The sequence below is a fragment of the Larus michahellis genome, chromosome 3 (assembly GCF_964199755.1).
Source record: "Larus michahellis chromosome 3, bLarMic1.1, whole genome shotgun sequence".
Taxonomy (NCBI): domain Eukaryota; kingdom Metazoa; phylum Chordata; class Aves; order Charadriiformes; family Laridae; genus Larus; species Larus michahellis.
The window spans coordinates 19,787,524-19,812,676 of record NC_133898.1 but is presented as its reverse complement, the minus strand read 5'-3'; the positions used below and the strand labels follow the sequence as shown (position 1 = coordinate 19,812,676).

The 25,153-nt window shown below is 51.2% G+C and overlaps 1 protein-coding gene across 3 annotated transcripts in view; it reads left to right on the top strand.

The window, feature by feature from the left end:
* Positions 1 to 25,153, top strand: part of GALNT14 (polypeptide N-acetylgalactosaminyltransferase 14) — a 103,602-nt gene that overhangs the window by 27,085 nt on the left and 51,364 nt on the right. The window contains exon 2 of one of the 3 annotated variants that reach the window (XM_074578963.1): positions 10,840 to 11,060. The exons of 1 other annotated variant lie outside the window; for it this stretch is intronic. In XM_074578963.1, coding sequence (XP_074435064.1) covers positions 10,840 to 11,060 — 221 coding nt within the window. The remainder of the gene's footprint in view (positions 1 to 10,839; positions 11,061 to 25,153) is intronic. One more of the 3 variants, XM_074578959.1, reaches the window with a different exon arrangement.

The window sequence follows — 25,153 nt, the reverse complement described above, 5'->3', positions numbered from 1 at the left end:
TTTGAGTTTGCTGCAGCAGGTGACTTAGCAGTGGGTTTGGTTTTTATTTTTATTTTGAGTGGGTTTTTGTACAATTTTTATTTTTTTTTTTTAGCTTCTAGAGATGTGCAAGAAATATTGATCAGATGTTGCCAATGTGTTAGGGAAAGGGGGAAGGGAAGGTTGTCCTGCGTCTCCCGGCTGTGACAAAGCAGTGCTTTTTGAACCAGCATCCTCCTGGGTATGAGAGCTCCACTGATGGGCCCTTGGTGGTAACACAGCTGTCCTCCAGATTACAGATGTCGGTTGCTACAAACCCAATTACAGCTTTGGTTGGTTTTTTTTTTTTTTTTTTGTGGTTTTTTTTTTTCCTTCCCTCCTTATGTTTCCCTTTTACATCTCTGATCTTCCCAGCAACGTGGGGAGCTGTGCTCGTTCCTTCGCATGAGCGCAGCAGGAGGGGGCGGTGGGATGTGCATCTCCATGCTTGTTTGCCTGCTTCTCTTTTTGGGAAGGACATTGCTGCTTAAGCTTGTCCCTCAAAGGAAGCTGATGGCTTTTGCGGTGGCAGAATGGGGTCTTTGCTCCAGAAGAAGCTGTGATTTTTCCCAGCGCTGTCTCTTCTCCTCCTGTGGGCATGATTTTGGGGGCAGATTTACCCTAAAATATTGCTCAGGCCTCAATGTGAGCTTTGGACCCTGCTGCCAACTCTGTGTTGTCCTCAGGCTGTCCCTGCTGTGTGGACCTGGTGTGTCCCTTGCCGCTGCTCCCCTGCCTGGTGGCAGCTCTGCTCAGGGTTTGCTTGTGCGAGCAGCAGCGCTGTGCTGCTGGAAGAAGGTGGCCAGGCCCTGGAGATCTGTCTGTGATCTCCCCAGACAGGTCACACCAGCCGTGCCCCTGGTCTCCCCCATCCCCAGCTAAACCCCCACCATCCCAAGGCGCAGCACTTTTTGGAGGCTCCTGCAGCGCGTGTGCTTGCGGCCGGCAGGGACCCACAGTCCTTCCTCAACAGGCTTATTTATTTTCTAACTCACCATACCTTGCTATGGTGCGTTTCTCACTAGCCAGGTTTATTTTTCTTCTTTTTTTTCTTTTTTTTTTTCTTTTTATTCCTATTACTGAGCCGAGATAGGAGAAAGTTGTGCTGACACATATGCTCTAAATTATGCTGCTGTATCTCTAGGTGCTGTCAGTCATGTTGCTCCCAGGCTCGGGATCTTGCAGACGCTCCAGCAGCAGGTACCTAAGGATCAAAGGTTTAGATCAGTTCTTGCTGTCACAAATGTTTTATATCTAATTTCTCCTTGAGGAGAGCTGGGGGGAGGATGGGCTGGCGGCTGGGTAGTACATGCACCCTGGAGCATCGTTGCCGTGACCTGAGCTTCATCTCCCTCTGCCTGCATGTTGAGGGCCCTCTCCGGGTTACAGAAACACCTGCCTCTCTGCAAAACACGCGTGAGTGAGACGAGGAGATGGGTCACATTGAAGCCTTGGTGCTTTTTGTTAGTGGGATGGCATCTGACAGGTGGGCACCGGTGGGTCTGGGAGGGGGAAAGGCAAGCTGGTGGCTTCCTGAAGACAGCTAAAGCCATGCATATAACTGCCTTGTGTATTTGCAATTATTTTATTTTGCTTGAATATCTATTTTTCTAATCTGTGGGGTTTTTTTCCCCCCTGTTAGAGTAAACCAAGGTAAAATGAAGCTTTCCCTCCCTTGGAGGCCCTTTTCCCTTCACATTAATATGCTGCTGTTATCCGTCGCCTCTCTGCTGCTCGGTTTGGAAGAGCGGCTGCTTGGGGAAGGATAGTAGCATTAGTTTCTAAAGCTGTGTAAAGATCCCCATGGAAGCAATTACCAGATGGATTACCCCTGGCTTTGCTGCTGCGAAAAGGCCGTGTCGGGTCGAGGATGCTGAGTGTATTAACAGCACGATCCCTTCCTTGCTTGGGAGGTGCGGTTTGGATTAGCCGCCTGCTTTTTAAAGGGCTGGGTTCAGAGGAGGACGCTGGCTGCTGGCTCCTTTCCCCTTCCCTCCCTGCTCCCCTTTCCCCCTCCCTTTCTCCCCAAACACCCCCATCCCGGGCTGTCCTCCGGCACTTGGGACCAGCAGCTCCATGGGGAAGGGGGAGACCTTCTCCGACCTCTGAGATGCTCAGGCTCTGTGGTTTGGTAGGAACTTTGGCTTTTGCGCAGAAGGACGAGCAAAGCTCAGCTGGAGGCTTGAATGCAGCTATGGGCTCCTAAGCACTAAATCATCTGCTGCTCCTGCTGAAGCCTGGGAAGGCTGGTTTGACCTTCATGGCTGGGAAGCAGCTCGTGTCCGTCCTGAAAAGGCACAGAAGGGAAACAAAACACCGTCTGTCCATGCAGGAGCTCCCTTTGCCACTCTTATTTACCCGCCGTGGGTCAGGGCCCTTCCCAAATGCGTTTGACCTCTGGTGATCCGGGAGATGAGCTGAACTTGGCTGGCGTGCAAGAGGACATGGAATGCTGCCTTCGTTTCTTTCCCAGTTAGTGCCTTGTATAATTGCCGTGGATCAGGGTAGCAGCTCTCAGCCTCACCCACACCCTGCAGCCGGCGGGTGGTGGCACTGAGCGGTGGCAGTGGGCCGTGGGGGGGCTGCCCATGGTGTCCAGTTAATGTGGCATAATGGCTGCAAAGATGCTCTCTGCCGTCTCCTGGTATCCTGGCAAGCCCGGAGCAGGGTGACAAGGGTACCCCTCTGGCAGGGGGTAGGTGGCATCAGCGAAGGATGGAAAGGGCAGGTGTCCCACCACTGGTGGGAGCGGCAGTGGGGGCACCAGTGGGGGACCATTGACATCAACCTGGGAGGCTCACTGTGGAGCAGAGCCACTGCCAGACCAGTGGGTTTCCACCTTTTTTTTTTTTTAAAAAAAAAACAAACCAAAAAACAAACCCAAACTGAAATCTTAAAAAAAAAAAAAAAAAAAAAAAAAGAGAGAGAGAAAAGAGAAAAAATCTCAGTGGAAGCAGAGACTCTCTTGTAGACTCTTAAAACCTATTTGGTCTTGTTTGCTGTCCAGAATTACTGTTTGCAGACCTATTAGAAGAGTTGGCAGGCACCAACGGGCTCGGGCTGACCTCGCTCATCCTTTCTCGGGGGGCCGTGGGGGAACGCAGAACTTTTTTTGATGGGGGCTTGAGAAGACTGATGCAGCCTGAGCACGAGCGGTTGAGAGCAGGGGGGCTGCAGGCAGGGGGAGGAGAAGATGACCAAAAATCCTTTCCACCCTCCTGCTTGGCTCCCAGCACGGACAGAGCTGGGTCTTCTCTTTTCTCCAGTCAGCAGCTTGGTTTGTGCTGACCTCCTAAATATTCAGCTCATTATACAGTGTAACGTATAAATAAAACAGAAGCAGGCAGCAATATTCTCCAGGAGGATATAATCGGCTTCCTTTCCTTTTTAATTATACAGGATTTGTCTTCATGTGTCAGGCTATCCTATGGGCTAATGTATTATTTTAAAGAATGAAAGGCTACGTTCTTTATACTGCGAAGTGCTACAGTATGGCTGCGTGCGCGCACCTGATGTTGGGCGTCCAAAAAAGGAAGACCATCTTTCCAAGTGGGACCGCAGGGAATTTTGTAGCTAGATGTTATTTCTAGAAGTCAGTGGCCTGGATCCTGTGCTCCTCTCCAGCGTCACAGGGAGGCAGAAGGTTCCTCAGCATATTGGAGATGATGGAAGCCACCATGGGGATTCCTTGGGATGCTGGCTGGGAGTGTGCATCGCCTCTCCCCCCAGAGGGGCAGGACAGTGTCCTGATGCTACATCCAGCAGACAAGAGCATTGTCCATGTGGGAAGCTCAGGCCCAGGCTGCTGGCGGGAGGTGGGGGTACGTTTTAACCTGGGGCTGCTGCCGGCACGGCAAGTGCTTGCTGATAAAGCGTGGTGTGAACTCTGAGCTGACTTGCTTTCTCCTCAGGGAAGCCCTGGAAACAGAATTTGGCTTTTCATCAAAGCAATGAATCTGTCATCTTTCTCTCCTTGCAAGTCGGAGTCCCCTGCTCCTGATTTGCAAATAAATTCCCCGTTTTGGTGGCTGCCCTGGCCATCCGTTTTAAAATTAAAGCTTCTGCCTTACTGGAAAAAGCATCAATAATTCTCTGGCGGCTTTTCATGCTCTTGTGTTTGGCTGGAGACTTTAGCAGACTTAAACCTCTGGAGGGTGTTTCAAACCCTGTATATCGTTTACCGCAGATGCAGACAAGAAGATAAACAAAGAGCTGGTTCTAGCTGTGATTGACTTAACGATGGCACAGCTGCCTTAGCCCTGGGTCAGCTCCTTGCACTGAATCCGGGGCCAACGGCCTGTGCTGATGCTAGTTGAGCATGGGGACATTCAGAGGAAGGTACTGGAGAACCTTCTCCAGAGCCTGGATGCGGAAGTTTCCATCTAGGCAGCGGTTGCAGCCATAGTTTTTGAAGGTCAAGTCTTCTTCCAGTTCCCGAAGGTCAAGTTTTTACCATCGTCATTTTCCAGCCTTTGTGGGTCCTGTTGCCTGCAGCAGTAGGTGTCTTGATTGTGTAAACGGATGTGTGCAACACAGGAGAGATGCAGACGCTGCCCACGCAGGAGTGGGCATTAGAGGATGGGTTGGAGAGAGACGGGTAAAGGAACCTGGGCAGCGGGCAGGGAGGGCAGCAAGCGTGGTGATAGCCTGGCCTTGGCCTCGGGGCCAAGTGAGAAAGTGGGATGCTTGCTAGAAGGTCCTCAGGGAACTCGTGTTCCCTGCTGAGCTAGCAGAGGAGGAAGCAGTGCTCCGTCCTTTGAAGATGGAGCAGTGTGCCTGTGGATGTGCGCGAGCAGGGAAAGGTCATTGCCAGTGAGAAGCTTAATGGTGAATGCTCAGAGCTTCTCCAGGGACCCCAAGCTGCAGGACAGGCTTTGCTGGCGAAGAGCTTTGCTTTAATTACGTATCCGTATTAACATTTTATTCAGTTTTGTTTTTTCTTTTGTTCTTTCTTCCTCCAGGAAGTGGGGTCAGAGCAGACTCAGATCTGCAAGTCTCCCTTGAGATGCGGTAAATCACCTCTAAGCAGTGGGAGATGCCAGTCCTCCTTGGGGCTGTCAGACATGGGTCTGCTGTTGCATCCCTTTGGGGTCCCGAGGAGCTGCCACCAAGGTGCACCTGGGTGTTGTGCCCAGGTACCTGTGCAAGGGGAAGAGGAGCTTCACAGCCCTCAAATAAAGGAACTGGAGCTAAAATCCCCACAGGGTAGAAGACTAATTAAGGGCGGATGATAGCCGGGGCCGAGCTACCTCCGTTTCCGATGTGTGGTTGGTATCAGCACAAAGCTGGAGAAGACGGCACTGAGCCAATGAAGCACTTAAGCAAGTACTTAACTTCAAGCATTTAAACAGGAGTTTCTGTGCGCTTCTCCAAATGCCTGGAGTCGCTTAGGTTTGTATTTAAGTGCTTGATTGTCTTGGGGGCTGTGCAGCGTGGGGAAGGGGGATAAGGGAAAGGAGGTATGGGATATGACCCTTCCAGGGTCTGTGCCGGTTTGTTGTTGAGCGTTACCCGAGGCACTGGAGGACATGCTGCAGGATGGGTACAAAGCCTGTTCTCCAGAGACCCACAGCCTGATTTTGGCACCGCCACGTGCTCTTCAAGGGGCAAAGAACATGGCCGTGGTGCTCTGTCTGTCTCCCCCGTGTTTCTTGGGGATGAGCCCATCAGGATGCACGGCACTGGGCGCACAGGGCTAAGCCAAGCTGCTGGATTCTGGTGTCAGGAAGAGTCCACCAAAGCTCGACTGAAGGATCTTGTATCTTGATGCTCCATCTGGGCTGTTCGGAGAGACGGGGAAGAAGATGGAGGCAGCGTGGTGCTGCCCTTCTTCTTTCTCCTCTGGGGCTGCTGACCCTCTTAGTGCATGCGGTGGCACTGGGGGACGAGGAGGGATGAGCCCTGCCCTGTTTGAAGTATTATAGTCCTTTCAGATGGCATTAGCGCCTCGGCCGGTAACAGCTCTATAATTGAACCTCCCATTTGCAGGGGCCTCGTGCTTCAGCGAGACGTTTAAATCTCATTTGTATAATGCCTGGTTGCAATTCCTGCTGAAGGATTGCCCTCTGCCTCCGGTGCCCCCGAGCTGTGCCGAACACGCACACATGCTCCAGCCGTCCGCGGGCAGAGGAGCGACCGAGCGCGGCTGGGCAGCAGCGTGCCGAATGGCATCCCAGTTTCTAGAGTTTTCACTTGTTTGTTGGAGCTTTTGTTAGGCTGATGTATTATTATTTTTTTATTGTTATTATTTCCCCCTCCTCTCCAATTTTTTTAATGCCTGAGTGCCAGGGAAGGCAGGACGGAGGCTCAGCGGTGAGTGCTCGGTCAGGGATTATGTAAGGATGAGATTTTCCAGGGAAAGCTGGGTGTGAGGGGTGCTGAGGGAGAGGCCCATTTGGCTGCTGCCAGACCCCCTTGGGGTCATCATTGTACCTGCACAGGCAAAACCCCTTTGCCTGGCCAAAGACTGGGGCTCCCTGGCAAATCCCGAGCAAAGCCAACCCGGCTGCCTTGGATTTGCTGCCTCCTGAAAGGATGCATGTGGCGCTGGTCCGATTCACCTCAGTCTAATGGCAGCTGAGCCCAAAGGAAAATAGCTTTTATTTTAGTGAAGGCTTAAGTTCTCTATTTTAAAACAGTGCCGCGAAAGAAGAAAGTGAATCACAGTCCGCTTTTGGCTCATGCCGCCCACACCTTTTCTTCCTGGGCAGCTGGAGGCTGGCCCTGGGGACCAGTGTGACTTGCCTGTCCCCGGTCACCTCCGGCTCTGCTTGGGACAAGCTTTTCACCTGAAATGCCCTTTCTCTGCCGAGCCACCTCACCAAGGTGCTGCTGCAAGGTGCCGGCCCCCTGCCCGCTGTCCATCCTGCTCTGGCCTCCGGTGCCAGGCGAGGGGTGCCGGGGGCTGCCCGTGGGGACAGGCAGGAGGGGACCGAGCATCCCGTGGGGACGCTGCGGGCCCGCAGCAGCAACCAGCTGGGTCGCTCGTTCCTCCTTCCCGCTCCAGCGATCCCTGCTGTACTGTAATCACACAATTATTATGCCATTAAAATGTCATATTCGCAGAAATCCACATAAACAAGGCATTAGCAGTTGCCAGAAAATTGTGGTTTTACTGCTAATGACCTGCTCTCCCCCCGCAGCACCACTTCTTATTTTGAAATATTATTTTTTTCCCTTTTTTTTCTTTTTTTTTTTGTTTCTGAGCTGTGATTTAAGAGGCAGATGACGAATTACATCTTTGCACTGAGGGACTTTCGATCTTTAATGTGCAGTTGCGGTGAAAAGCTGCCTCCTCTGTGCTTGCTCTGGGGGTTTGCCCTTTGCTGGCGAGGCGGTGGGTGGTTTTGGGGGGTGCCTTTAGTGGGTGGTTTTGGAAGGTTGCCTTTAGTGGGCTGGCGAAGGAGAAGGCTCTTGGCGAGCCCTGCTCTTGGCTGGGCACTGGCGGGAGATGGGAGGTCCTCTCTGTGATGAGTTTTGTCTGTGTCTCCTTGCCTGGGGGGGTCCCTGTCGTTGACCCCCCCAGGGGATCCCCCCCAGTGTGGTGTCAGCAGGGGCGGCACTTGTTTGCTGAGAGCGGCCGGCTATCCCTTGGATATTTTTTTCCCCTCTCTTTCCTGCAGACTCATTGAGTCTCTCAAACTCTTTAAGCATTGACTGTGTTTCCTATAATTAATATCAGCCATTAAACTGCAATGTTGAAAGAGAAATTACCTAATTCCAGGAAAAAAAAATGAAAATTTATTACCAGTACATGAGAGAAAATGAATATGAAACTTGGAGAGAGGAGCCCTGTAGAAGATAAATAGAAAGGCAAGTGGAGTATTGACTCGATCCTTTTCTAGTGCAGGGTAATTTGGCTTCTAAAGTGAGTTAGATCATAATAAATTAAATTTAGATTTCTGCACATCAGTTAAATAACTCCCAAGACAGAATTCTGGTGCGAGGAAAAGGTGATAATACATGGCGGAAATATTATGATGAAGACCTTATGCAGTAACCCGTACCTGATGTGCTGTCCCTGGGTGAGCGAAGGGGATTTCTCCTTCCGCTTTAACTCGCTTTTCCCATCCCTGATCAGGTGCCGAGAAGCAGGCAAGTCCCTGCGTGCAGTTCGGGGAGGTCTCCTGCCTCCCACCGCATGCGTAGCTGGGAGCTTCTCATCCGAGGCCTCGCTTTCCCTCACCTCTTTGCGCAGGTATTTTTTTTGCAAAGGTCGGTGCAGGTCAGAGCATCCCTGCTCCGATTTCAGTTACCTTTGCGGGGAGCTCGGGATGGAAAGCTGAGGAATGCCTAGTCTTCAGAAGATTTGGACAGGAGATGTGGGTTGAAAGCAAATGACAAAAGCCCGGCTACCTACTGCTGGCTGAGAAAGTTAACCCAATCCCTGGGCTTGTTTTATAACTAAAGCTCTTTGGCCTGGTAGTGGTTGAAATAACTCTTTAATCTCTATTTGGCATCTGTTTGCTATTGATCTCAGATATGTATTTAGTTACCCATATTTAGGAACCATCCTGCTGATAGCTTTCCTTGACTGAAAAAAAGAGAGCCTGGGTGAATTAAGGTGGGCTGGTGTCTTTCAGATGGAGATTTCATGGGGGCTTTAGTTATTCACAGCGGTGTGAACCAAGAATGCTATCCTTGGGTGCAAGGTTTATCCAGGGCAGGATGGGAAGCAAACACCACGGGATAAGGCACTGGTATTTGTCCATTTATCCATTTACCGTAGGGATCCCAAGTAACTGGATGGTAGCAGGGATAGATGGACGCTGGGGAAATGCCATCCCAGACCTTGAAGCACGTGCCAGGAACCTGCCGTGGGCCGAGCCCTGCTTCTGCTGGCCTGGCCAGAGCCTCCCTGCCCTTGCAGCACACGTGGAAGCTCCGGTTTTCCTGGAGCCGTGTCTGCCTGAGGGAATCTGCCAGCCCTCCCGCTCGAGCCGTCGGCTGCACCCTTCTAGCTGATCCAAGGCTACTGGGTTTAACTGACATCAAAAAAAAAATGTATGTACGTATATATCCAACAGCCTTGAGTCGTATGTGTCCACTTTTAAAAGCCATTTCTCTTCTTATTAAGTTTGATAAAACCAACTTTTACTTTTCTTCACAGCATTAAAATTTAGGGACTGCAACTGCACGGCGGTTGTTTTAACGGCGCCAGACCCCCCAGGGTCATCATGAAATCTTATAAACGTCAGGCTGTTGGTGGCTCCGCGATGCAATCGGCTCACTTCTCCCTGATCTTTTACTGCAGCGGTAAATCACATTTTGCAAGATGCCTTAGAAAAAACGTAAACAATATTTATCACCCTGCGTACGTCAGTCCTCCCGAAAGCCCGCAGGCGGGTTACGTACATCCTCCTTGTGAACCTCCTGCAGTGACCTTACTGGTTTCATAACTTTCTCCCAGCTTTGAATAACTTTCTCCTTATCCTGAATAACTTTCTCCCAGTATGGCTGGTGGCTCAGGGGGGTTTCTTCTGATCTTCCCTGCACTGGGATAAGTGCTGGAGAAACTCCCGAGGAGGCTGTGGGGTCACATTGGGGGAGGACAAATGTGACCTTGTCTGGAAACCCCTGCATCCCTGGGCTTTTTGGGGGTGCTCGTGTTGCTGGAGGCGCCTGGCTTGGTCCTGCCGCCGTTCACTTGCAGGAGCCGGGGCTCCCTCCTCCCCTTCCTACGACTGGAGAAAACACGCTGCCAGATGCGAGTAAAATCAATTACAGGATAAAAATTGCCCGTTTCAAAAGCTTCATTTTGTGCTATTAGCAGGCAAAATCGGCTTTGAGATGGTGTGAACTGAGGGGGGGTGGGTAAAAAAAAAAAAGAAAAGCAGAAGAAAAGATCAATTATTGGATAAGATCACCATTTTCTGTAGGGCTGAGATGTCTGTAAATGTTTTGCATCTCTCCGTGTTACACGTAGGCTGAGATCAAAGAGGTGGTGCTGCTGTAACGATGAGATCTTATCATCGCTACATTGTGCTCGCTGGCTCAGGCACTGCGCCGCCGAGGGATGCCCAAAACCCCCCGACAGCACCATGCTGCTGTGGGATGCTTAAATCCCCCGACAGCACCATGCTGCTGAGGGATGCTAAACCCCCTGATGGCACCAAGCCGCCAACGGATGCTTAAGCCCCCGCCCCCAAGAGCTGTTGGAGCTGTTGGGTAACCCCAAAATGCAGCTCCTCAATCCTTTTGCTGGGGGGAGGCCCCATGGGCACATGCTTGCCCACTTTTGTCTCTGTGGTTGGGCTGAAGTCCTTAGTGGGAGCCTTCTTGTGGCAAAGATGGTCCGAAATCAGGCTGGTAGGCCCATGGCTCCCTTCTTCCAGGGTCTCAGAGTCTTCCAGAGTACAGCTGTGGAAATACGGGATTTTGCTTGATGAAACTGCTCCTGTTCTGATGGCCCTTTCCCACCTGAAAAAAAGTGGGCGAGGGGCAGGTGGTGTAAAATACCTTTGTTTTTTTTGCTGGAGAGAAGTTAAAACCCTAACAAGACCTTTGTGCTTTTATATTTCTCGAGGCTGTGCTGTTTGAGAGGGGAATCCACCAGGGACCTGAATTTGGTTTCAGATTAGTCATTTTAAATTCAAATTGGCAGGCTCACTTTGACATGCTGTTTGAAGACCTAGGGAAAAAAAAAAAGAAACACACCAAAACCTGAAGACCTAATGAGGCTCCTTGTTAGCCTGCTCTTGCTATGCTTGCCCGTGCTGCGGGGCCGATCAACCTCCGTGGGGGCTTGGGAGGACCTCCGGAGCGGGGTCAGACGTGCTCCGGTCTCTCCTCTCTCTAATGGGGCTGACTTTGTGCGCGCAGGGCTCAGACGTGGACTGGGACGACCTTTGGGATCAGTTTGAAGAGCGGAGGTACCTGAGCGCCCGGAGGTGGAAGGGCGGCGAGGACCCGTACCGGCTCCATGCCTTTAACCAGCGGGAGAGCGAGAGGATCCCCAGTGACCGCGCCGTCCGCGACACCCGCCATCACAGGTTCTGCCCTCCCCCCTGGTTTCTCCTGATCTTCCTCACGAACTTCATTGTGTGGGTGGATAGTCCTGTTCCTCTTTTCAGGGCTGTGGTTTTGGGATGCTAGGTGGGTCTGGGCCCTTCCCCCACGCCCGGTGGGTGCTCTTGGGATTGGTTCTGTGCCTGGGTTGTATTTTTAGGATTGAATCTTTTGCTTTACTTGATTTCTTGGCTTGTCTGGAGGGGCTAAACCTATTAATTAAGACCGGTATAAATTATTCCAGGACCACAGGGAAAGAAAAGAAAAGCCTTTTTTTTCTTTTTCCTTCAGAAAAGTAACGGGTGTGCGAGAGCACATCTCCACGACGGGCAAAATCTTCCCTGGTGCTGGGAACTTCTGCTCTGCAGATGATGCAACGAGGTGGTGCAAGGAGAATGAAATAACTGCTGAGCGCTTACTTCGCTCTGCAGAGAGCGGAGTTAGTGTGGGGAATAAGGGACTATTGGTGAGTGAGGGGAAGATAAGAATTTATGGGGTTACCAGCCGCTCCAGCTCCACTGGGGTCAAAAATATCATTTGGGACCCAAAGGGACCCCTTGTGAGAGGAGGGAGGGTTGCAGTGAGGGCTGCCTTGTGGGACCCGCGCTCCCTTGCTGCTGTCCGTGTGAGAAGGGCAGGGTGGGAGTTTTGGTGCACCCTCGCTTGCCGTGAGTGCAGCCGTAACCTCCTTCCTGTCACCACTCCAAACTCATCGTGGGGGGGAAAAGCTGCCCTTCGCAGCTGCAGGTTGTTTATGGTCGGTGGGGTTAATTGTTAGTCTGCTGGATGGAGTGATGCCGCGGTGTCCCGCCGGTGTAGGAAATACCCCCAAGGTTCCCTCGATGCAGTTTTCCTCCTTGTCCTCTGAGGGCACAGCATATGCCTGACCCCCACGCGCAGTCCCCAGCCCACAGCCAGTGCAAGCCTTTTCCAACGAGCTGTGCCCGGCATTATGTCCCAGCCTACAGGCAGCATCCGACCTCTCCTGCCCTCTCCTGGGAGCCCTTTTCGGGGTAAGTCCTGCTCCGGTGGGAGCTCTGTGCTGGACCCAACCACGGCCCCTTGCTGCCCAGGCTGCGCCTTGCTCCCAGGTCAGAGCGTCTCAGCTCCTGGCATCTAACCCAATTCTGAATTTCCCTTAGCACTTAGGCTGAAATGCTCAAGCAGCACCAGTGCTCCAGCCCTGTAGCAAGCCATGTGCTTATTTATTTATTTATTCGTTTAGCTCCTTTTCATGGTAAGGACCAGATGCTCCTTTCTCCAGAGAGGAGCTGTCAGCCCTGATGGACGCCTGTTATAGCTGAGCAGAGAGCGAGCGCGCTGTTCCTGGAGAGAATTAATGCCAGGGATATTAACCATCTGCCCTATTAAAAGTGAAGATTGACTCGGTTGCCCCCTCGCCGTACCCCCGCTGTGTGGTGGCAGCCACCTTGTTCCCGGGCGGGCGGATGCGGCGCTGAGTGCTCCTGCAAAAGAAAAGTTCTCATTAAGGAGGAAGCGAGGGCACAGCACGTGGGAGGGGCTGGGGCTAATTGCATTTGCTTCCAATTTCCTTAACCCGGTAATTGGATTCTGATTTATTGAATATGGCTGAACAATGCTGTGGATGACGCACCATTAGCCGAGCATTAGAGTGGCCACAGAGGAAACGGGGCTGCCGGGAGATATGGGGGAGGCAGGCGCTGGTGGGTGGGATGGAGGGGGAAGAAAGGTTTGGGCATGGTGGTCGACAGGGAGAGGAACATGCAGAGTTTGCAAAGTCTGTCTGGAAAGAAATCCTTGCTCATGGTGCAGGTGTCTGGGGAGCTGCCGCAGGCGATGCTCTGGCACTACCATGCGACCTGGAAGTGGGTCCTAAATTGCCCAGTGGAGCTGTGCGGGAAAGCATGGGTGAGCATGGAGCAGGGAGAAATTGCTGGTGGCTGTTTAAGAAGAACATGTAAAGAGCATGGGGTTGACTAGGAGAGGTCCCTCTACAAAGGGGCGAGCAGAGTACCGCACACCAGGTTCGTGTGAGAGGTGGGAAAACCCCCGGGGCTCACGCTGCGTGACCTGCTGGAGACTGTGATAAAAGACTTGGTTTCAACGGCAATGCTGCTTTGTGCGAGCCAGGCTGGAAGTGCTCAGGCTTTCTTGTGTGATAGTGCAGCCAAAGAGCTGGACCCCGATTCTGCTCCAGCTGACCTTGGGGAAAGGCGCATCCTGGCACTGACCCCACGCCAAGGGGCACCACCGTGCTGGGAGCTGTGCCGAGCTGCTCCTGCCCAGCTGCTGTTCCCCAAGAAAGTTTGCATGAGGGGCAGGAAACTTTGGAGAGGGTCTTCCCTACCTCTTGAGCACGTCCCCATGGGCAAGCAGGCTCTCCTTCAGCCTCTCAGACAGATGTTGTTGCCCAAAGCAGCTTCCTCTTCTCTCCAACCAGGTTTTCAGCATGTTTGCTCTCCATGTCTTATCCCCTCTGCACGACACCCGGCAGCACTGAGACTCGGAGACCTGCAGACCACAGTATTGCCCGGAGACCAGCACCTCGCAGCACTGATCCTAGTGCCTGGGATGTGGGAGCGCTGCTCCTCACAGCCCCTCTGTGGAGTGTTTTTCACCAGGATGGTTGCAGAAGATTTCCTGGAGTTTTATTTGCTAATCCAGCCAAGCATCTGGACTTGCCAACAATAGCTGAATATACAAAACCTGGCAAGGGCTGAGCCGCAAGCTCCTTGTCAGAAGGTCATGGAGAGGGCAAATACTTTCGGCAGGGTGGGATATGGCACTGACAGCCCGTTGCTTAGCAATGTTTGCTGGATTGACTATGTTTTTACATTGCAGCTAGCGGAATGGTTTCAGATCAAGAGGAATCACAGTGCTCCGAGGAATCACAGCTGGAGAAACCATGGTGGCTCTCCTTGCTGGCCTCTGGCCAGCACAGGACTGCAGCCTCGTGCTCGGTTTGTGGGTGATTTCAGCCAGGGAAATGCCATGGCTTCTGTGGACCGCGTCACGTCCCTCAGTCTGGAAGATCTCATAGCTGGAACATTGCTCCTGGTGACATGCCTGCCTTTCCCTGCTGTTGGCTGCATTCCTGATTGCACATTGGCTAAGCCCTTGAACCACATGAAGGGATGCCTTTCTCCAAGAGAGGAGCATGTACGGTCCTATGGTGGTATGTCACATCCCCACCAAGAGTCAAGGTTAAAAAAATCTCCGTGACCACAGCAGCAGGCTGGGCCCGGAACTAGCTGGCGCGTCCATGGCACGCACAGCCAGCTCATGCTGCTGGAGTGGGTGGCTAGTCCCTCTCCGCTGCGGTAGCCACACACCATTGGGATTACCTCATTGCCACATCCCACCTTCTACAACTCCCACCGGCAAACCGCAGGTCCAAACCGTCAGCGCGTGAGTCAGTGCCAGGCACACGCATGGGGAGAGGAGCTGAAGTTTCCAGTATTGCTCAGCAGCTTGGAAAGCCAAGAGGGAGGATGCGTCGCCCCCAGCCAGAAGACTTCGTCGTGATGGCTCCTGGGCTTTTTCCATCTGCGGCAGACAGCTCCCGGGGAGGCCGGTATTCGCCAGGCGGTTGCTCCATATGCTGCTTAGGCTGACCTCCGCCTCCCAAACGCTCCGTTGGGTTTAATAGATGTGCAGATGCTGTTGTGGCTGCCAGGCTGGGCTGGGACCACGAGTCACGGCCAGCACCGACCTGAGCTGGGGTTTGCACTCACTGACGGCGCTGAAGCAGGGAGGTGAAATCGGGGATGAGGAGAGTAGACGAGAGGGTGGTGGCTGGAGGAGAGGTAAGAGCCTCCAGCAGGCTTCTCTAGCTATTGCAAATCACGTCAGCCAGCCTCAGGCATCCCCAGCTGCCTGTTTTCCTCTGTTTGTCTTGCTTTTTCCCTCCGCAGCACAGAGACTAGTTTAGTAGTGCTGTCTCAAGAGCTGGTAGAGCAAGGAAGCCGGTGATGGACCCTTCTCAAATCCTGGCATAAGGCAATAATCATCTGAATTTTTGAAGCTCCCTCTCCAAGTGCTCCCTTCCCAAGTGCTTTACAAGAGGCCCTACCTACCCAGCTAAGCTTGAATTTAAAAGCTGCTTGAGGGGGTGCATTTGTGTGCATATGTGCGTGTCTGTGAGAGAGAAAGCAGCTGCTAAAATCAAGTTGCGATTGAAATGCCAGGCTGGCAGGGATACTGGCAGATACGAAGATCAGGCGTTGCATCATCTGCTGAAGATGAGAGCCTCCTGCCAGCCCGGTGGCTTGATCACGCCAACTTGTGCCCCTTAGAAAAGCTCTGCCCTCGTAGTCTGTCCTGTTCCCTTTGCAGGGAACAACACACACCGTAAGACTTCCTCCAGGTTTCTTCACTCGAACCACAGCGCGGTGCTGGCTGGAGAGTGTCTGTTGGGTGGGAGAGCTGCCCAGAGCTGGTGGCTCTGCTCGTGGGGGCAGTTCATGGAGGGATGGGAAGAGGTGATGCCTGTGACGTTCCCTTGGGGCAGAGAGCTGCTGTCTTGAGTTCTTGGGGTCCAGGAAAGTCAGGATTTTAGCCCTCAAGCACTACACCCTGCAGCATTATTTTGATCGGCTAATTGCAGCGTGCATCCCAAGGGTGCAGAGGCTGCACGTTCAGCATTATGTTGGAGCAGCTTTAGTTGGGGTAGTTGAAAATACCTGACTGTGCTTTGCGTGGGGATGACCGTGAGGAACACGTCATCCTGAGAGCGGTCCTACCACTGCCAGGCGTGGTACCTGCGTACACGGGCAGGTGGGGCTGAGCATGGATCTCTGCCACTGCACACCTTCCCTGTGTCCCCATGTCCCGTGTGGAGGTGTTTGGTGTGCGGCACCTGAGAGCGTGTGTAGACATCCGCGTGCAGATTGTGTGAGGGCAGCTGCATCACGTGCGGGTTTTGAAGTGGCTCCGGTTTTGGCTGACTTGATGATTGCATCCCAGGAGTGGCAAGCAGTCAAGTGCACTGAGAATATTGTAATATCTTCTTGGAAGTGAAGAGTCGAAGAGGAGAAAAGCAGATTTTGACAGCATTGCCTTTGACTTAGTGTGTTTATGATCCCTTTGGACTTCTCACATTGCCTTATCTTCCAGCAACTTCCTTGCCCGTTAGACCAAAACCACTTTGAGATTAATTGAGGTGAACACTGGGTCTCAGCAGCTAGGAATGCATTTTGTACCCCACATAGGGATTTAAGCGTCTTATCCTCCTCGCCTGGTTTCTTGGGAGTCCCCGGAGGAGGAACTTAATGTCTGGAGAATGACATGTGTGGAAAAGCCCACCTTATTCCATAGGGAGGACAGAGGTGGGGCTATGCTCTGCTCTGCCGTACTCAGCGGTACCTGAACATTAGACCTGCAGAAGCAAGTACGTACCTACCAGGTGGCCAAATCCCCTTTGAATTTGAGGGAAGGTTTGCAGGGATGTTACTGGGATGGATCTTGAACAGTTGAGAGTAGAACTAAAACTGGAGGCTTTCCTGGTCTACTGTTGCCCTTCCCTTTGCTGACTCCATACATTTCTCACTGTGGCCTCTGGATTGTAGCTGAGCTAATCTGGTTTCCTGTGTGTAATGCAGACTGAGTCCCGAGGGATTCTGTTATTTTTAAAATTTGCTTATTCAGGCAGCGTCTTGCGAGTTGCTGACTCTGGATGTGCTGTGCTGTAGGCCAGGGCAAGAAGCGGTGCGGGTGCACGTGCACGGGGTCTCGCTACGCCCGATGCTGCTTGGGGCAAAAGGGTGGTGGGGCAGCAGGGAGACGGGCATGTCTGAGCAGAGTTGCCTAGTGTGTGGTGGAGGGGGGATGGACCTCTGTCCGTGAGGACGGATGGAGCTGTACACTCGTAAGACGTGAAGGAGGGAGCCTGGTGAGGAGGATGGGGGAGAGGGAGTGCCCAAATGCTCCCACGCCTCTGGACTCAGCATGGGCAAAAGCTGGAGGGGGTGTCCCCACGCTGTCCTGTGTCTGTGCTGCTGGCTTTGCTCTGTCCTGCACTCTCTTGTGTGGGCTGGGGGGTCCCTGTGTGGGTGTTCCCCTGGGAGACGTGCGCGGTGCTGTGGGGAGAGGGGCTGGCAGAGCTTTGCATGGGCTGGAAGGGGCTGGGTGCAAGGGAGTACAGGTCTCTTCTTGCTTTCGGGGTTCATTATTAGCTGCTGTGTGACTGCCAGCAATATCCCAGAGTTTTTCTGTCCCTTGATCTGTTATTCCAGCTGTTACATTGTTCTCTGGGCAAAGCCAGGGTGTTTGTGATTTCATTACAAGATAAGATTTATCACATTTTGGTAAAATCCTGTATGGGTGAGGGCTGTCCTTGGGTCTCTTGCCAGCAGAGGATACTCTGAGACTGAATCAGCTGGGTGAGAGATCTGTGATCACTCTGCCTTTGGTCTTGGTATCCTTCTTATTCCTGATGCCAGGCAAGAGCACAGCATGACCCTGCAGGTGAGCAGTTACACAAACGAATGGTGGAAGACACATTTGAAATGAAAGTTATCTCCATTAGGAAACAGCATAATTGCTCTCGTCTCTTGGACACCAGACCCTAAGAGGTCAGTGCTCGACACTGGTTTTCCATCACCTCCTTAGGCTGTGATCTCTGGGGATGAAGATATGAGAACAGTCCATCAAGTAGGACAGGAGTTGGTGTGTGTCGTGGGGATAAAGCGGAACTGCCTGAAGTGGCCCAGGTTTTGTTTGCTGTCAGTCAGCTGGCCTTTGTGGCCTAAGTTTGAAACTTTCACAGGCTGAGCAATGTCTTGAGAGAGAATTGCTTCTGTGCAACCTGGTAACCCTTTGGCAGCAGTAGAAATAGTTAGCACAGGTTGTTTATGTCAGGGAAAGTACCTTAATATGTTTTGTAGCTTTGCTTAATGCAGTTCAGCAGCTGAAAGTCAGTGAAAGAGATGGCTTTGGCACTGATCCACCATTTGAGATCCAGCCGTACCATCTATGTAAGAGGGGATCGTCATGTGCTGGGATTTATTTTTTTTAGGGAACTGTCTTTATTATCTCTTCTGGTCATAGTTACCCCGTTTTCAAGCTCTTCAGCCCTCCAGGAGTTTGAACCTGTGCTATACAGGTTGGTTACTAGCACAGCCAGTTCCCCTAGCTGGGAAGATTTGCTGTCTGCTAACAAAAGACACAGTATGGAGCTTCTTTTATCAAAACCCACTACCTCTCATTTTATGCTAGAGTTTGTACTTGCTGTCACTCACAGTTTGGACCTATGTGGTGTTGGTGAGCTGGGGCTTTAGAATGAACCGAAGCATGAAGTCCAAAGTGCAATTCAGAGGATGCAAACTGGGACAGTCACATCTGGCCAAAAACTTAAGGGTGAGGGGTAGTTTGAGTAAGGATGCACATTGTGTCCTCCAGACTACCACGCACTAGTTATTTTGGCCTCCCAGCCCCTGTCAGGAAGCTGTACCAGCGTCTCATGGTTGTGATGGTCTGATTGTTCCCCATCGCTTCTGGGCCAACACTGGCTTTTGCATGCCTGTTGGATAAACCTGACCTACCTGTGACTATAGGTGGGCCAAAATCTGAGTCTTTCACTCAAAAGAGCTCAGTTTTGCACTTTGTAGATGCAGTCCATCTGGAGGGCTCACCACACATAGTGGCGTTTTGTACATTGTCTTCTGGATGAATTTGAACTTGAAACTCCAAGGAGATTTGAGGAACCCAGAAGGATTGTTTTCAGGTAGCACAGAGAACAAGGAGTACTGAGATTTGCAGTTGTTAGCAGCTAAGAAAGGAGAGTGAGAGAGGTCTTCCTTGGTATTAATCAGAAACGGGCACTTCGTAAAATTGTAGAATAATTCAGGTAGGAGGAGACCACAGGAGGTCTCTGATCTAGACTCCTGCTGGAAGCAGGGTCAGCCTTGAAATCAGATCAGGTTTTTCTCTTGTTGCAGAAGCCACTGAGCCCTCTGGGGCTCCTGCCTCTCAGGCTTGGCCCAGCGTTTTGTAAGATCTGACATAACTTACAAACCGCGATTGCAGCACACATAATTTGTAGTTCTTCCCCCAGCTGCCTGTGTTCGTGTAGTGAGCTTGGAAGGTGCTTGAGTAGCTGCCCTTGCAGCACTTGCGTTACCTGTATCTTTCCTATCTTGCAGACACGATGGGCCTAATTCACTCACAGGGAGTGAATTTAAATGAGAAGAGGGTTAGATGCGCATTGAAGCACGCTTGCTCAAGCCTCCCGTCCTCGCCGCCTGCCACCTTTTCTGGATTGATTGTTATGTCAGTAGCAAATCTGTGTTTCAAATCCGTGTACCACTGTGCAGTCACCTTATTAGAGGTTCTGAGATGACTGGAGACCTTCGTCCATGTGATCAAGAAGCAAGAGTCTGTGCTGCTGCTTGGGTGACATTGATATGTTTGGTGGCCTCAGGTCATTCTTGGTGGGACAACACTGAGGGGAGTTCTCTCTTCTCTTTTGTGGTCATCACCTAAGAATGGTGCACTTAAGAGACACGTGACTGTGACAGTTCTGGCTTGACATTGCAAGGCTTTGCCCGTGGTGAGGTTGCTTGGACTTCAGCCCAGTCCCCACAGCGTTTCAGTATCCGCTTTTCATGCTGCTTGGGATCTGCAGCTGTTTTCATGCCCTACCTTCCACTGTGCATCCTCTGCAGTGCATCCAGTGTGAGATGTGGTGACCCTGATTCCTTGTTTCAAGTTGGAACTGACCTTCTAAACTTTTCTTTTCCCTAAAGCTTGACAAAACTTGGTCAGAGACAAAATTCTATCTCCCACTCAGAGACAAAAATCCCACGGAGTCTCTACTCTGTGATGTTGCCTGAAAGTGGAGAAAAATAGTCATTGGACCATTTTAGCACTGCAAAATAACAGTATTTCATGTTCTCCTGCTTCTGTTGGAGCTGGCATCTTGCATAAATGTGGAGACATCTGAAGTTGGTAAGGTGCCTCTTTCCGATAACTGCACCTACTGCTTCTGGAGGGCTCACGCAGGTGGTGTGATGGGTCTCTCTGGGGACTCAGCGTCTGCGAACTGGGCTGGAAATGCAGAGTCCTGGGAAATGGCTGGTGTGTGGCCCAGTCCCCATCCTGGGAATGGCTGTGGTCACCCCAAAGCGTGACAGAGTCTGCGATGTTTGCTGCCCCAAGTTTGTTGTCTGGTGGCCCATGGAGGTGGAGGGCTTGAGGAGCAGGCCTGATGGCTTCAGAGACAGAGGCTGGTGGCTTCAGGGGACCAAATTTGATGAATGTGTTGATCTTTTTCCAAATATTGCTTTGTATTTAATTCCCTTTTCTGAAGCTTTTTGTTTTTCTAATTGGGAGGGAGGAAGTAGTGATGAAAAGGGGTGGCATGAAGTGGGATTATGGTGGGCTTGAGGACTGAGAGGGGTTGTATCTCCCCTGAGGTGGCTGCCTTTGTCTGGGCTGGGGACCGTCCTTGGGCAACACTGCTGGCCAGACCATCATCCCAACATCCGCTTGTCCCAAAGAGCATGTTATTCTCTCCTCAGATGTGATGGGGCTTCTGCCATGGGGTTAGCGTGTTCTCCAGGCCCCACTGACATCTGAACTACCCTGCGTGACTTGCACAGACCTCGCTGGGGAGGAGAGAGGCTTCCAAGTGCCAAGATCCCAACCCAAGCCCAGATTTTGCTCTGATGTCCATGGCAGCCTGCAATACCACTGTGTCCTCCAGCCCCTGCCTGATTGCTCCTGGAGCTGGAGATGGTAGGTCAGGTCAGCCAACAAGCGACTCCTAGGCAGAAATGCAGGGTAATCGTTACTGCCAGGCGACCTACATCACAGTGAAAGGACTGACGCCCTGTTGGTTTTGGAGGTGTCTTCCTCATCGTGGCAGTGCAGTGGCTCCCCTCAGGTTTTCGGACCACAGCTCAACTGATCCCAGGTTGCAAACAGTGCCCTGGAGTCACGGGCTCTGATGCTGGATGTCTGTGACCACCAAGTGGGGCAGGATCTGAAGCGCCGTGGTTTTGTATCTCGAGGGGCTGCCTAGAGAAAGGCAGGCTGTGAGAGGCTTTAATTAAAAACGGTATTGGGAAGGGATGCTGGGGCAGGGGGAGGCCGGTGTTCTTCAGGAGCAGGGTTGGTTGTGTCTCGATCTGTAAGGAAATGGCAAATGCGACGGTGCTTATTCTGCAGCAGTGGATTTACAGTCCTGTTTCTCCCCCTCCTTTCCCTTTCCTTGAGTGAGAAAGATGAGGGCGACTCTTGGGAAGGAGTTGAGGAGTGAGCTAGACAGTACGAGGAGCTGATGGAAATGTATAGGCGGGTGTTTTGAATGCAGGAGGATGTGTCAGTTAAGTGGCTGTGTTACTCTTTTTTTTTTTTTTTTTCTTTTTTTTTTCCGGAGGGCAAAGTTAGTTATATCTGAAAGAGCTGTGCTAGGAGTGTGAGTTATGGCACCTGTCTGCGCAGCGAGCAGAAACGATTCCTGAGCTGTGTTTTCAGCTAAAAGGTGTCTGCAGGGCAAAGGGGATCAGCAGCGTGGGTACCGGGGGAGCCCATAGGACCTCAGTGTCTTGAAGCCTGGCTCCTGGCAGTGGGGGTGACTCTGGACTGCTCCTGCAAACACCATGGTATAATATTAAATTTCCTGCTTGCTGTGCTTTGTTTCTCCAAGTTGTCCCTTGTCGCAGCCCCACAGTGCCTTGCTGGGTAGGAAAAGCATCCACATGGGACAGGCATCCTCCCGAGAAGAGTCTGAGGAGCTCACTCAGGAGCAGGCATAGTCTCCATCCTAGTTGTCTCTTCCTTGGCGGAGAACACACCTTTATTTTGTTTGGACTGATGTTTTGCTTGACAAAAACTACTGTTTCGGAGAGGGAAAAAAAAAAGCTGAAAACAGTTTCTCCTCCCTCTCCAAGTGATAGGTTTCCTTCACCGAAGTTATTTTGGGTTTCTTTCCCCGTGAGACAGTTTTGGAAATTCCCCCACCCACCCATCCATTGCATTTGCCAAGAAAAATGCATGGAGAAAATAGTTCTGGGTCGATCTGAAGTCACTCTCCCCTCGTCCTTTTCCAGTTTCTCCATTTACTCTGCTTGCATCCCAGCCCTGTTCTTAGCAGTCTCATGGGGAGATGTTGTGTTCTGCACCCCTCAATGAGGACTTCTGTGCGAGCACTGAGGGAACCTTCTTCTTTGCAGTCCCCGTGGGAATTTGCTTCAGCGGTTGGTTCCGCCCATGAGAACGGGTTTGTCGTTGGGATGGAAAAGTTGGGGGGAGCCCTTGGGGTTTCCCTCTTGTTGTGTAGACCAGGGCATCGGAACAACAAGGGAAGAGACTGCCCCAGAGCTGGCGCTGGTGGCGGTGCCTGGGGAGAAGGTGGTCTGGTGCCAGAGCCGTGAAGCTCTTGGCTGAGTCTCTGTGTCTTGGTTTAGAGCATCCCCTGTACCTGAGGATGTAGACTAGGACCAGCAGAATACACACAGCCTTTGGAGCAGGGTTTTGCCTCTCTTTAATATTCTACAGCAGGTTAGTTTGTGTTGAGAAGTAACCGCTGGTTAGATGTACTGTTAGCCCAGAGCTGAGATGCTGTCTGTCCGTCAATACCACGTGTCTCTCTCCAGCTTCCAGTCTCTCGCTCAGTCCCTTGGGAAACGGCAGAGCTAGTGCTGCCAGGGCTAATTATTCCTCAAGACAGAAGACATGTGATAAAATATTAACCTTTTTGAAAAACAGAACCCCAGTTAATTAGCTCCACTCCTGCGACACATTCACCCAGAGATAAAAGCTCGTTCCCCAGGTATCTGTCTGTGGTGCGGTGATCTTTCTGCGTGTCCCTGTCATGATGGGGGACGGGGAGGGGGGACAGCTGGGAATTTAATAAAAGACAGTGACCTGCCAGTCGCTGAGCCCTGAGGATGAATCGCTCCATTTCAAGGTGAGCGATGCCCGGGCGTGGGCACCGCTGCTTTCATCCGAGAGGCTGAAGCTGGAAATGGACACTGAGCAGGTGGTGGGATCCGATCTGCTCCGCTCCCCATGCCTGGGTTACATCCATGTTGTCGGTGCCACATCTCTGGAGCCTGAATTTGAGGGCTGTGTGGGTGGACGGGGCTCAGCAGAGCTGAGTGAATAACCGTGTTTCGGTTCTTTGGTTATTTAAGAAAAAGAAAAGCCAGGAGTTAGCAATTTCAGGATAAAACAAAAGCAAAACTCTCAGTGAATCGAAAAAACACAGGAAAACTTAAGGCCAAAGGGATCTGTTTTTCTCATCCAGAAAAGGAAAAAAAAATTGTTTAGATCTCAAATGTTTTTGACACTTCTAGTAATCTGAAAATGACAGGCTGTATTTAAAAGCAAGTGATTTCGAGTATCAGTTGAAAAGTACAGGTTGGGCTCCTCTGGAACAAACGATGTGCTGGAGTGGAAGTGATGCCGTGATGCGCGTCGGCGGCTGCCAGAGCCACCGGTGGGATGATGTAGCACTGCCGCAGTGATCCCTGCACCGGGGGGAGGGCTTCTTCCCACCAAAGGGAGGGATGGGGGTCTCTGATCGACCAGCATCGACCACGTCCCAGGCTGTGGCCCTCATTGACCAGTGTTGGCACACTCATCCTCCGTGGAGGCATTGGGTCTCCTCTTTAAACTCTGTGTGCCGCCTCCTCTGCAATGGACAGAGAGGGTCCTGGGGTTTTTATAGGGAAGAGAAAACCTTGCTCGTCTCAGTGTCCATTGCAGAGAGTGATGCGTCGCTCTCCTAAACCACGCCGGGGCCCGCTGATGACTTCATGATGGACATTGCTTCATCACCAAGTGCTTTGGCGTTCCTGGGGTGCCATTGATCACTCTGCTAGAGCCATCTCTGCCTTTGACTGCTATAAGATATTGACCATCTGTCTTATAGTTATTACGTGCCATCGATTACTTTGATAACTTGCTCCAAGTAATTCTGACAGAATGAAGTTGTTTGTTTAACTTTCATGCTCGTCTCAGTATTTCTATTGACCCAATATGTGTGCGTAGGCTGAAATCGAAGCCGAGTATTAGTAAGCAATGGATCTAATTCTCCGAGGGTCGCTACTATTGATAATTAAGGCCATGAGACAGTTTCTTCCATCAAACTCTTGTTTGTTTTTTCAGCTACCCAGTGCCTTAAAGTCCTACTCCATCAACTGTAGCAAAAGGGCGATCCCAGGCAATGTTTCAGGGCTATTTGGGTGGATTTTTGTTGTAAGCACTGCAGATCCCTGCATGCTTAAAGTGTTTTTGAGCTATTGCAGCGTGGAGTTGGGTTTGTGCTTCTCCAGTTACGGCTAAGGAGGCGTTGTGGGGATGAGGACTTTCACTGCTTTGCTTTGCCACGTGGTGCCAGGAAGCTCTGGTCAGAAAGCATCCTCCCTAATGAATCTTTACATCCATGATTCTGACCCTCTGAAGTAGAATTTCAGGTTGTCCTGGCTTCTAAAGATCTTTAATAAAGGGTTGGTGGCTTTCCAGGAAGGTGCAAGGTGCCAGATTTTGCTTTTACTTTCACCAAGTGAAAAACTTTGATGCCAGCTCTGGTATTCCAGTAAAACTGGCATCAGAAATTTGGCCACGATTTAAAATCCTACTGAAAACAAAGAACGTTCTTTTTTTTGTTGTTGTTTTCTTTTTTTTTTACTTTTGTTGGCTCCTTTTTTCTTTTTTCTTCAGTTCTGAGGACAGAAGGGTGGGGGGAGTCAAGAAGCAAGACAGACCCTGAGTCTGTGTGGAGGGCCCTGGAAGTCTGAATTATTCATGAGCTGCTTTGCAAATCAAGACACACAATCTAGTTTAACTTGTTTTTAAGTGCAGCCATGCTATTCTCTCCTTCCTTTTTTTAGTAGGTTCTTTTTTTCCCCCTCCCCTTTTCCAAAGACAAAAATCCAGCAAATTTTTAATAAATTATAAATGTATCATCTCGTCGGTTTTGAGGTTTGCAGGCAGCAGCACGTCTTGTGCACAGAAGGTTATTTTTGCCTGCTTGCCTTTCTTCGAATTTAGCCGTTTGATTAATTTTTTAGATATCTATCTTGCAGGGAAAAGAAAGAAAGAAAGAGACAGTGAGTTACAGGAAATTCTAATTGTGCACTAGCCAAATATAGCACTGTTTCAATTTCCAGAAGCTGTGTAGAAAAATGTCCTACTTGGA